The sequence below is a fragment of the Poecilia formosa genome, unplaced genomic scaffold (genome assembly GCF_000485575.1).
Source record: "Poecilia formosa unplaced genomic scaffold, Poecilia_formosa-5.1.2 Scaffold45, whole genome shotgun sequence".
In the NCBI taxonomy this organism is placed as follows: Eukaryota; Metazoa; Chordata; class Actinopteri; order Cyprinodontiformes; family Poeciliidae; genus Poecilia; species Poecilia formosa.
In genome coordinates, this window is record NW_006799984.1 from 337,310 (window position 1) to 349,809 (window position 12,500).

The 12,500-nt window shown below is 39.1% G+C and overlaps 1 protein-coding gene across 1 annotated transcript in view; it reads left to right on the forward strand.

Annotated features, from left to right (window-relative positions):
- The window catches only part of LOC103138025 (receptor-type tyrosine-protein phosphatase N2-like), a 166,319-nt gene that overhangs the window by 29,213 nt on the left and 124,606 nt on the right, over window positions 1-12,500 (forward strand). The window contains exons 6-10 of the mRNA XM_016671468.1: window positions 1,501-1,774; window positions 3,512-3,826; window positions 4,252-4,280; window positions 5,974-6,350; window positions 10,715-10,801. Coding sequence (XP_016526954.1) covers window positions 1,501-1,774; window positions 3,512-3,826; window positions 4,252-4,280; window positions 5,974-6,350; window positions 10,715-10,801 — 1,082 coding nt within the window. The remainder of the gene's footprint in view (window positions 1-1,500; window positions 1,775-3,511; window positions 3,827-4,251; window positions 4,281-5,973; window positions 6,351-10,714; window positions 10,802-12,500) is intronic.

Below are 12,500 nucleotides of genomic sequence, written 5' to 3' on the forward strand. Positions count from 1 at the left end.
GCTGCTGCTGGCGTTCTGACTAAAACCAGGAAGGTGGAGCACATAACCTACTTCTAAAGTCTTTAAGGTGGAACTGAAATGTTGCTGAAATGTGCTGTAACACTAAAATGTGATTGACAAATAAACGTAGGCTGCTGTGTGAGGATCCTTCGTCTTTCTATTCTAGCTTTAGACCAAGCGCAGCTTGACTGTTAATAGAGAAATTATACCGCCTTGGAGTTAACAAGTTCATTCCTCCCATTAATAACTCATGACTTGACTCGTGGCTCTGCCGGCTCCTCAGAGGGCTCCGCTTCCTGCTGGGAGATTGTTCTGAGGCTGCAGCAGGGCGAAGCCCACAGGCAGCGCCCAGGGCTTTGTGGACCTTCAGTCCAGATTCACCTGTTTGGAAGTGAAAACAATGGGGCCAGTCGGACTGAAGGGGGCCTGCAGGGCACAGGCGCTGCAAAGGGATGGAAAAACCTGATATCTGGTGGGAGCCTGCACACACAAATCATTATGCATGGCGAGTGAGAGGAGCCGCTTATTGTAATTTTGCCATTACTCAAGCAGGTGCTGCTTCTTGTCTTGTGTGGGCGTTAATGGAGCTGGCAGTGACGACTCGCTTTTGTTGTTGCAGATGAATTCACTAATGTAATTTTATAAGCGAATTAATAACTTCTGAAGAGCCTGGCTTTTTCCAACTCTGTCGTTTGGGCTCAAATGATATTTGCATTAATGCTAAAACGTGTTTTCTGGCATCAAGATGCAAAATGTTTGTAATAAATTTGATGTATTTTAGCTAAATGGTGAAAGAATAAACCTGTGGTGTCTTTGACCATTGTATTAGTTTTATCAATTTAAATTCTGCCTTGGGGATAAAGATGTTTAACAAAACTTTTAAAGTCTGGTGAAGAGATTAACTGCTTATTTAAAAAAACTGAATCCTCTAATGCCTCATAACCCATGATGGTTATTATTGTGCAGATATTTGCAACATCTGTCCAAAAATCTATTTCTATAATGTATGATAGGAAGTTTTTATCTGGTTCTAGACAATATCAAAGAAATGATGAAAAGTTATAAAGTCAAGTGGAGTTGTAGATTCCCTGTCATTGTTGGTATCTTGCATGTCATGATAATTGACGTGCATGAAGATTTATCCTGGTAGTTGATGCATTTATGTTCCCTAAATAGTGGAAGTTTTATTGAATTTAATAAATAGTGCTTTTCATTGTTTTAATTGCAGAAAATTAAAGCCGGAATTTATTTTTTGTTTTTCAGTGGCTCTACTCCTCTTCTGTATTTCTGTCATTGTTGTTAAAGTTTTTAAAAATTATGTTTTTCATCTAAGACACTAACATATTTTAACATGGAGCAGAGAAGCCACTAACAAAAAGGACGACTCAATTATGTGAGTCTGCTGCATGTCGTTCCTGTTCGGTCGGGGATCCTTCCAGGCTTCCATGTTGTCAGCTCAAATCTTTTTACTCCAGCTTCTCATCTTTTTTCCGTTTCCAGCCGCTGCAGAAGCAGAAGCCGCTCTCCAGCCAGCTGCTCGCCTCGCAGGCAGATGGGGACCTTCTCCTGGCGGCCCTGAGGCGGTTTCTCTCCGGGCGTCTCTCTCTGCACGGCGCTGGGATGAAGCAGGAAACCGCCTCTCCTCGGCTCAGGCCCTTCTACAACAGCGGCGTAGAAAATCCCGGGTTCAAGAAGGAAACGCCGCAGTCCAGGCTGGTGAAGACGGGAAGTTCCCCTGCAGCTTCAGCCAAGGAGCCGCTCACATCTGTGGACGGTGTGTGTCTTAAACGCTTTACGGTTTATCAGAAAGAGACGCTTTTGGTTGCATACAGAAAGTTAAATTTGGAAGTTAAAGGACAAAACTGGAGAGCAAATTGATAAGCTTCTCTTTAATCTGAAGGAAGTTTATGTGAAAACCACAGGACTGTTTAACTGGAAGAAGATTAGGAGCACTGGAAAAAATAAATCTGACTTTAATATCTTCTGAGAACAAAATCTGACTTTTAATCTTTTGATCTCAGATTAGACAGGATTCTGAGATTAAAGTCTGAATTTCGACATTAAAGTCAGGATTCTGAGGGAAAAAAGTAATTTTTTTATTTGATCTGTTCCAGTGGCTCTAATCCTCTTGTAGTTTAACGTATTTTTAGTTTCAGGAAATCAATTAGTTGTTGTTTTGCCAACACGCATCACTCCCTGATGGCGAAACCTTGAACTGAAGGACGTCTCTCTCTAACTCCCCATCACATGTAAATGATCATCTTTTCTTCGGTGCAGCTTTGTGCTGGAACCCAGCTGAGAGCGCAGCTGTACCAACACGGCACAGCGTCTCTGAAATGAACGAGGAAGCAAAAATGTCTTCCACCGTGCTGCCGTCACTCTCTACACTGTTAGAGCAACATTCTGCTCTCAGCATGATGCTGCACATTTTCTTAGCTGGAAAAAAAAATCTCCGTCTGAGATCCGTTTAGTATTTCTCCAGCTGTTTCAAATAAAATCCTCAGAAAATGCAGATGTGATCTAAGATGTCTTCCGGTTGAATTCCATATGAAATCATGCTTCATTTGAATTCAAATTCTACTTTATTGTTCTCCTCAGCCTTTTAACATTCTGTTTGACTTTATGTAAAAACTAAGCTTCAATCATGACAAGCATTTGTTGGACATTTAACACACTGAGTTCCGTTTTCACCCCTTGAAAATAAAGTCAGGAATCAAAGGTCGACTCTGTAGAAACATCCTCAACTTAAACATTAAATTTGTTCTGGGTAAATCATTTTATTTACTTGGTTTAACCTTGTCAGACAACCTTGAAGTATTTAGACACATAATATCCATAAATCAGGCCAAAATCAGACAAAAAACCTGATACCTGAATATTTAGATGCTCAGTAACATATTTGTTGTAAAAGTTCAGATGGATCAACATTCCTAGTCATTTTCAGTCATAAAGAGACTAGAAATGTTTATACATTTATGCAATTAAACTTTTTGAAACTTCATGAATTGAGTATATTATTTTTAAATTAATGTATAAGTGCATAAACATTTTTTACTTAGCAATATTCCAAACAGATTTGTAAAAAGAGAAAGCAAATGCAACTTAAAAGAAAAGAGATTTAAAATAAAATCAGATTCAGGACGGCGATGACGCCGTTTATGGGACAATCTATAAATCTGTTTCTGCATTTAGAAGAAATTTGAAAGCCATTATGAAAGAGTAATTTTTTTGTTTCTTTGTATGTATTTCTTGTGTTATTTTGAAGTTTCTGTAATATCCTGAACTTAAAAATGAATTTTCTTTTTGTGAATAGGTGGCAGATATAAGTTTATTCTTCTTTCTGCTCCTTTCATTCAAGTTTTCCTTTGCTACATGAATTATTCATATTTATTGAATTATTGAAATGTAAAAAAAAGGGAAAATGAGGTGTTTTGTTGTTGGCTGTAGCTTTGAGATAAACCAAACCTTTAGCTGGAGCATGTTTCGTACTGAGGCTGTGTCTCCTCTGCAGAGCGGTTCATAGAGAAGGTGGTGAAGAACGTGGGCAGACAGCATGTGGACGTGGACAGCCTGACGCCGCAGGACCTGAGCCAGCTCTCCAGCCTGATCGCCGACGCTCTGCTGGTGGTGGACCAGGACCAGGGACCGAACCGACCTCTGAGCCGGGACCGAGGGCCCGGACTCAGAGACCTGGAGGGAAAGCAGAGCGACTCGAGTCAGGAGGCTTCCAGAGCCGAGGAGGAGGAAGGGCTGCTGCAGAACGTTCCCACTCTGAACCCTGACCCTCAGGAAAGAAGCACGCCGCGACCGCTGGCAGCACTTCAAGGTACATTTTACTATGTTCACTTCTGTTTTAACATCATACAGCACTAAGGGAGTGTTTGAAAGCTTGTTTCCAATCAAAAAAATAAAAATCAGTGTGGAAGCAAAGAAGGTTTGTATCCAGAGCAGAGCATAAACAGTCTGTTAATAGCTGTTTGCCGAATGAGGCCATTAGGTCTAAAAGTGCCTCCATGGTTGAAACTATAAAGCTCATTTAACATGGAGGGAATAAATGTTGTTTACTTAAATATTACAGCTTGGCTTGCTGAGTATCTAAATGATAATCATTTACATGCTTTTTTTTTTCTGAGAAGAAAGCTAAAATCTGGTTTAAACAAATGCATTTTGAAGTATTAATTTCTGTGTAAAAACTAAAAACAATATTCACATATTTAAATTTTCATGAAAACATTTTGTTTCTCCCAACAGAACGGCACACGGATGCAGTGGATGATCCGGTAAGGAACCAGAACCTGCGATGTCCTCCAACCTCACAGAAAACTGTTTCTGCACAGCTGCAATGTTGAAGTTAAAAACTAATACCTGCAGGAACATGGCAGTTTATTCAGAGGCTGATTCTGTTTTTCTGCAAAGTCTAATTTTGTACATCTTGTCTAAATTCCTGCATGTCAGACGGTGTCGAGCTCTGCATGGATTTTGTCATTATTGAGGTTTTTAGTGTTGCTTATTGTCAAATAAAAACATTTGAATCTGATTTGACAAGTTTTACCTACAAGTGCTGACAGGAGGAGTCATGCTGTGGGAACATGAAGTGTTGTAGCAGTTTGAGTTCAACCCAGACAGTCTGCTTCTTCCTATCCATCCTCAGCACATTCTGAGCTCGTCAGATTGGATTTCAAATTGCTTAAAGACGGAACAAAAGTGGATTTTGGTCCCAGTGTTTCCGCTGTTGTGACATTCAGCTCCTGACAAGACGAATAATTAGCCTGAAGTCGGGACCTGCAGAATAATGGCGCATTGTAACGGCGTTCAGTACCGACGCTGACAGGTTGGCTTTTAATTTGATTCCAGCAATTATCTCATCACACCTGTAGCTGCAGACTGCCAACACGTTAACGTCAACAGAGGAACGCCCAGCTGTTAAACAGCCTCAACCAAAGAGCCAAAGATGTGTCACGGAAAAACACAAAAGAATAAAACGAGTGTTTGGAGTTTAGGGACCAGATACGTCTGGAGTTTAAAAGGTTTTTAAATGCTTTCAGGAAGAACCGCTAATTTTTTTTAATCAGTGTCTGGTCAGGATTCAGACCTATAAAATCAATACTGTATCTGGAACTGATAGCATAGCAATCAATCAAATACAGAACTTTATCACAATATAGTTCTATACAGTATTTTCTACTTCTATAAATATTTACAGTTGGGTTTTAGGTCCAGATCTGTTTTTAGTCGACATTATTTGTCATATTTGTATAGAAACAGTGTTGATCAAATGCAGTTTCTGTTTTTTTCACTCTTAGAATTTAAACTGACCTTATCAGACGTTCTTCTGATTTTTTTATTATCCTTCAAGGATTTGACCTTAAGAATCAGTTTTATGAATTTCTGTTTTTTCTTTTAAGCAACTTCACTTAGTAGCTGATGAATCAAATTTGTTTCTGCACCATAAAGTGCACAACTGTTTTTTTTACGCTGAAGGTTGGCTGCAGACTGTCACGAAGAAATGTTTATTTTTCTTTATTTCTTTTGCTGAATTTATAAAATAATTCAGCCATAGATGAGATGGTTTGATAGAATTTCAGAATTTATACTGATAGCTCATAATTTTTTTTTTTAAGTTATGGATGACTTAATGTTGCAACTGGATTAAAATAAATACAAAATAGTAATAATACGGTTTATATTCAAATTAGCAGATTTATTTAGAAACAATTCAGTTTGTAAATTCTGCAACTGAGAATCACAGAGGAAGACTTTTGCATTGTTTTAAGGACAAGGGACTTAAAACTGCCAAATTATTCTGAATTTGGCAGTTTTTCGTAAAAAAACCTAAGTATAACAAAAACCCACCAAATTATTAAGAATCGGCTTCGTGACGCCACTGGATTGTACAAAGAGAAATTTTCAAGTTTCAGTTGCATGACTTTATTTTACTCACCCAATAGAAATGTCCCTGTATCTTCCCTGCAGGCTCAGAGCAGCAGCCTCTTCAACAAACTCCTGGCCTACCTGGACAAGGCCTCTCTTTCCGATCCTTTGTCAGTCAGAAGCCGCTACGACGTCGCGGCGGCCCCGGCCCCCAGGGGCCGACAGGTGGGCCTGGAGAACGTCCGAAGTCACACCAGCGAGGCGGGAGTGGCGGTGCAGAAGAAGGACACCACCCAGTCGGTGGAGGAGGTATCGGAGGTGGCGGGCTGGATCAAGGAGGTGGTGCCTCCGCCCGCCGCGCTCGTCTACGAGGAGCCGCACAAAAAGACGATGCACGCGCCGGAGCTGCAGCTGGACGTCAAAACCGACAGGAAGAATCCGGACGACGACGTTTTCGGCTACGTCATCACAGACACGGAGTGAGTAATGAGTTACTCAGCCAAATATCAGAGATGATGAGCATCTTATTTCAAAGAGACTTTTGTTCTGTTTATTGTGAAGTGCTAAGAATCGAAATTGCAGATGCTTAGTTGAAGATAATTTTCAGTGTGACATTTTCTTTTAATTCACTTCATCTCTATGGTGTCAAGATTGTTTATAATCTGTGGTTTGGAAAAAGTGTTTGAAGTTCGTTTTCTCATCTGTTTTAATCTTTTGAGAACATGTGCTGCATACATGCGAGTGAGTTGCATTGATTACTGAATGGCTGAAGTTTTAGACTGAAGGTTTGTTGAAATCCTTGGTCTCGTGTTTCTGCAGCTGCAGCCCTCAAGGTCTTGGTGGCTTTCGTCTTTCCATCTTTTCATCTTATTACCTTCATTCAACGCCATTAAGCAGAAAATCCATAAATGTTGTGTTGGAGGTCACAGCCACAGATTCACACTGCAAACACAATGAGCAGGACCTTCTTCCTTCACCCTGCTCCATCTTATAAATCTGATCATTGTGTCAGAAGTTCAGTGTTTACTCTAATCTCACGCCATTCAGTTCCACCTAGAATTCCCAGTTTTGCTCTAAAGCCGAATAAAACTTAGTGTTGCGTAAAAAGAAACAACATGCAGATGTCCTTATGGCTTCACATTTGACATGCAGAGGTGCAGTAACTTCACTCTGGTCAAAATGATTATTTTCTTTACTGTATGTTGGATGTAGAAATTGGAACCTCCCAGTATATCTGAAGAAAATAAATATATACTCTGGTGCCTTCATATTCACATAAAAATCCCTGTTAGACTCATGCTCAGTCATTTCATTTTTCTAAGTGAAGTTTTGATGTTTAATACTTAAAATATTATTGATATTTTATATCTACAACTACAAGAAGACACAGAAAAGCTGTTTTTCCTTCTAGTTAGCAGAAGGTCCAGTTTCTTCTACAGGGCAGATGGCAACATCTTTGCACATTTCTCTCTCCAATCCTTCCTTATTCACTTCTGCATCTCTTGGCCTTTGTGAGTAGAATGACTGAAATTCAGATGTTAACATGAACAAAAGTCCTTTACCTTTCACTACAGAGAAAATGTAGAGGTTAATGTATGTGAAGCATATAACTGAATGATTTCCAGTAGGGCTGCATGATTTTACAGTGACAATAATACTGCAGAATCAGTATTGGAGACAATATGTGCCTGCTCTCGTCTGTGCTTCCTCTACTGTGACCTTTAGCATTTTGGGCAAAGTCATTTGTGTCCAGTTTGAGCATCTTGACCCATGAGAGCCGATACAATTGGTTAAATATTACATTAGCATATAAAATGTAAGTTCAAAACATCTGGAATATATTAGTGAAGAATTATTAAGCAGTCTTTAGCGATATGAATTGTGCCGCTCTATTTATTCTAATCCTTGCAATGACAACAGTATGATTGCAAACCAGTTTGACCACAGACTGCTACTGGGAGACCAATCCTAAACTCTCCATTCACCAGGAAAATCTGTCAAGCTGTATCTAGAATAATGCAGTGATTTGACAACTACTGAATTAGATCTGCTGCTATGGATCAGACACTGATACCGATCCAGAATCAGGGCCGATACAGATACTAACATCAAATTTGTGTTCTTGTACCTAAAATGGAGAACACCTTCATTTTAGAAAGCATGCATTGAAATTGATCAAAGCTCCTAAGTCAGAGGGGAACCCCCCGTGGTGTGAGTGTGGTTTCTCAGACGGATCACGACACGGCCCACGGCGTGGCGTGGAGCTGACGTCTCTGTAGCAGCCATCAGCTCTCTGCGTCTGCAGGCAGCAGCAGTGATCACCGGTGTCAGCTCAGAGGCTGCTGCTCTGCACGACGCCACGCTGACTCATAGCATGTGGGCTGGCGGAGCTGCTGTCGGCTTTCCAGGCTCAGGGAAGAGAAATCGAACAAAATCAGGTTTTCTGTCAGCAGTGAGTCTGACACAATCCACCATATTCTGTGAACTGGTGTACTTAGGCGTACAGCTGCTTTTTCCACTCTTAGTTTATTTTCATTGCAATTTCTGGACAATAAATTCATCCTTAAATGTTTTTGATATTAGTATCAGAGGGATCAGAGCATGAGATCATTTTGCTCTTAAATGAGGAAGAAAACCTTCAACAGCAGCTCTGTAAATCACCAGATGGTGCGATGAAAAACACAACTTCTCAAAATTTACAGCAAGTCTCTGACCTGTTTGCAAAAAGATGATGCAGCTGGACGTTTCTACAGGTTCTTTCTGGGTTTTGAATTCAGCCGAACCGGGATGGGGGTTCCCGGTTCAATATCAGTTTAGAGCTGGATATTGATCTTTAATCAGGTCTGCCATCACCACGACACAAACACACACAAAACAAACTCTGCTTGTTCCGCCGGCCTTGTGCACACACACACTGGTTCAATGGACTTTTGATGACTTGAGCCTTATTGTGTAAGATTGTTTCCACTTTGTGAGATGTCAGTGGGTTTACACTGTAGTGAAATGCTACAAGTTTTCTTCAGATGTGGAGCATTTCATGTAAGGATGCACCAATCTGAATATCTGGACATTATCTTAATATTGAATGTTGGTAGGTAACATTTCAACACCGTGAAAAAACAATCACACAGCTGAGATGTTTCCTTCAACACCACCTGAAACACAAACAACAAGGTGAAAATGTCAGTTAATATCTGCCAGGTTTTACTTTTTGTGTCAAAGTGTTTGTGTTTAAGTTGTTCTCTCTCTTTAAAAAACAAAATGGTAAATGTTCAACCCCAGCAACTAAACTGAATTGAACTTATAATAGCAGAACAATGAATAATATTATAGACACCTTTTTTCATTTAAAGCTTAGTTTTGTGACAAACCTTTAAATGGACCATTGTCCATTTAATGTAAAGAAATTTACATGTAAATTTCTTTACATGTAAAGAAATTTACATTTCTTTACATGTAAAGAAATGTAAATTTCTTTACATTAAAAAATTTAAAGAAATTTTAAGATTAATCTCAGAAATTTTCTAGAACAAAAACCTGAACATTTGTTTCAAAAGTCAAACATTTTCAAATTTTGAACTTAGAAATGTTTTTTCTAGAAAATTTCTTGAAGCACAAATTTTCTGAGATTTTCCAGCACATTTTGACTTTTCAAGCTAAAAAAACTTTTTTTCTACCCCTTTATCTTGGTTTATTTTTATTTACATTGTCTCTGATATACTGCTTTATGTTTCTAATGTAAGACTTGGGGTAATATTCAGATTTTTAATCCAGAATTATCTTTCATAAATTGCCATCTATTGCAGCATTAAACTGGGAATGCATGATGAAATAACTAAAAACTTGACATTTCTAGCACAAGTGTCACACATATTTTTAAGCTTTTTAGTTTTATTAATGTTTTTTTGTACTTAAGTTAAACCTCAAAGGACATTTGATCAGATTTGGCTCATAGAAATGAGATTCTGTTCGTGAACCAAAACAATAGCAGCAGTTGGTGTTCAGTGGAAGTTCAATGATGCGAAAATGTTCAGCTTCAAATCTGAAATGCAACCTCATGTTATCAGGATGCAGTTTTTACCAGACGGTGCCTAATAACACAAGGTGAGGGAGCAAGTCATTTACTCATCATTCTGCTTTCATTAAGAGAAGTACAACCAAAGTTTAGGGCCTAAAACTTGTTTTAAAGTTGCAGTAATAAATGTCATTGGGCAAAAATGTCCACCAAAAATATAACTCCTAGAAAGGCCAATCAAATTGCAGGATGAAGGTTTGTATTTTCCATATAGAGGAGGTCAGACCTTCAGCCGTCGACTCGCTCTGTGCACCTGCAGGTCGCGCTGCATTCTTACTTTCGTTGCAGTCAGATCTGCTTCATTTGTGTTTGGGTCCTGACTGTGTCATCTGTTGTCAGAACAAACTGAAAGGAGATGGACATAAAATGAAGAGGTGATAAGAAGCTTTCTGTCTTTGACCCTCCTCACCTCCTCTGTATTCACCACAGCACTCCCACTTCCCCACCTTGCACCTTTTCTGACCTCCTTTCATGCAAAAGTCAAATCTGTCAGCAACTTCCATCACTGAATCTGACTTAGTAGCGATGTTAGATGTTTTTTTGCTCATGTCTCCATTTATTAGTTCTTCTATTTTCCTCCATTTTCACCTGCAAGTGGAATAATGAAAATAGATCAGGTTCAACATTCTTTTGGTATATTCCTTTTATAATTGTAAAAACATTACTGCTGCGATGTGCCAATAAAAATATTGATCACTGTTACTTCTTTGTGGAAAGAAGAAACAGTTTTTGTTTGTTCTCTGACGTCCATGTTTCCGTCCCCTGCAGTCGGCTGCAGACAGACGAAGGCCTTCACCTGATGGAGATCTTGGCTCATCGGTCAAACATCCAGATGACGGACTTCGCTGAGCTCTTGTATGTATCTTGTTTTAAACTCATCATTCAGCAGTTAAACACAGCTGTTTCCATCCTTCTTACTGGTTTTACTGGTGATTGGTCATATAACAATACTGCTTTTACACAAACTGCCACACGTTTTGGCACTAAATTATTTTCTTCTAAGCTGAACTGATTATGCTTGTTAGTTTAAATTCATACATAATTTTCCAAATTAAATTATGTAGAAAAAGTGTTTGTTTTTTTTATATATAGAAAAAAAATGTCAGGTCAGTTTCTGAAATAAGGTGAGTTTTAAATGGACAGTTTGTTTCAGTTTGTTCTGACAACGGAAATTATAAATGTAATTTACTTATGCTAGAGCAGCAATAAGGATGACTAAATATTTTCCTTCTGATTGACTTTGTGTTTGGAAAATGAGATTAAATCTGCAGGCAGATTTAATTTGGTTATGTTGTAAACTTTATTTTTGAAACCAGGTCCCATAAATGTTTGTTTTCTTTGCCCTCCCTGTTTTCTGTTTCCATGTCTGCGTGCGATCTGCATGCTTTTCCAATCAGTCACATCCTGGCTCCAGCTCTCTCAAACACCAAACACGGTGCTGATGATCGGTGCTCTTCTGTCTTTTGCGTTACTCTGTGGCAGTGTTACAGCGCCACCCCCTGGCCCGGCGTAGTGTTAGGAAAGCACGATTTCAGTGCTTTCCTAACACTGAAATCGTTGCGCCACCACTGCAACGATTTCAGTGGTGGCGCATCCTGGCATGTGGACGACATTTTTTCCTAAATGTTTCCAATGTTTCGTCGGGGCTTTAGATTGTAACCAACCGTGGAAGTGGAAACGAAGAAATCCTCTTTGAAATTCAACCCCAATTAAGACACTTTATGCATTTATTTAGCATTAGCTTAATATTCTGTCAAAATAACTGCCACCCTATGAAGAATTACTACTTTTGCTGTTAATTGATTAAACGATTTAATCAGATTAGTCACACTCAGATTAATCACTGTGCTTCACTTTGTAAGCTTGAAATGTAAAAATTGCTCATTTTTCATAAAATGTTTCAACTCAAACCAAACAAATCAGTTTTTCAGGTTTGTGTATTCAGGAAGGTTTAAAAGATGTGACTTTTTCAAAGGTAATACATGTACATGTACATGTTGGCTATAAACTGCTTGTGCTTTGGTGGAAGGAAAACTTTTCAAAGTCAAACCGCTCAGACTCTCCTCGCTCGTCTTTTCGTACACATCTGCGACTCGGCGTTGCCGACCGCAGTGCAAGACGGTGTACCCTCCACAGGAGAGAGGCTTTTTCTGTGATTAATCTGCATTATGTAACATTAACGCGTTAAGCTTTTCAGATTAATCACGTTTTAACATTAACAGCCTGATTAGTTTTTAACATTTTTCAGCCCATTCTGTGGAAGTTTTAAGTGCTTTTGGCTCCAGCTGGTTGATGCCTTTTGCCAGATCAACTCGAAATAATGGGGCGCAAAAGATCAAAAACATAAAAAAAAACATCTACAATGATGGTTACGTACTCTACGTTTTGAGGAACATCATTTACATGATGATGTTGCCTGGTCTTACAGATTTTGCTTCACACGTTTAACAAGCAAACTCCTCCTGATCAGCTTAGTCGATAGTTTCTTGTGAACCGTTTAATATAGATGACCTCTGAAGGCAACAAAAGTTTCATTGACCACAATCACATTTTA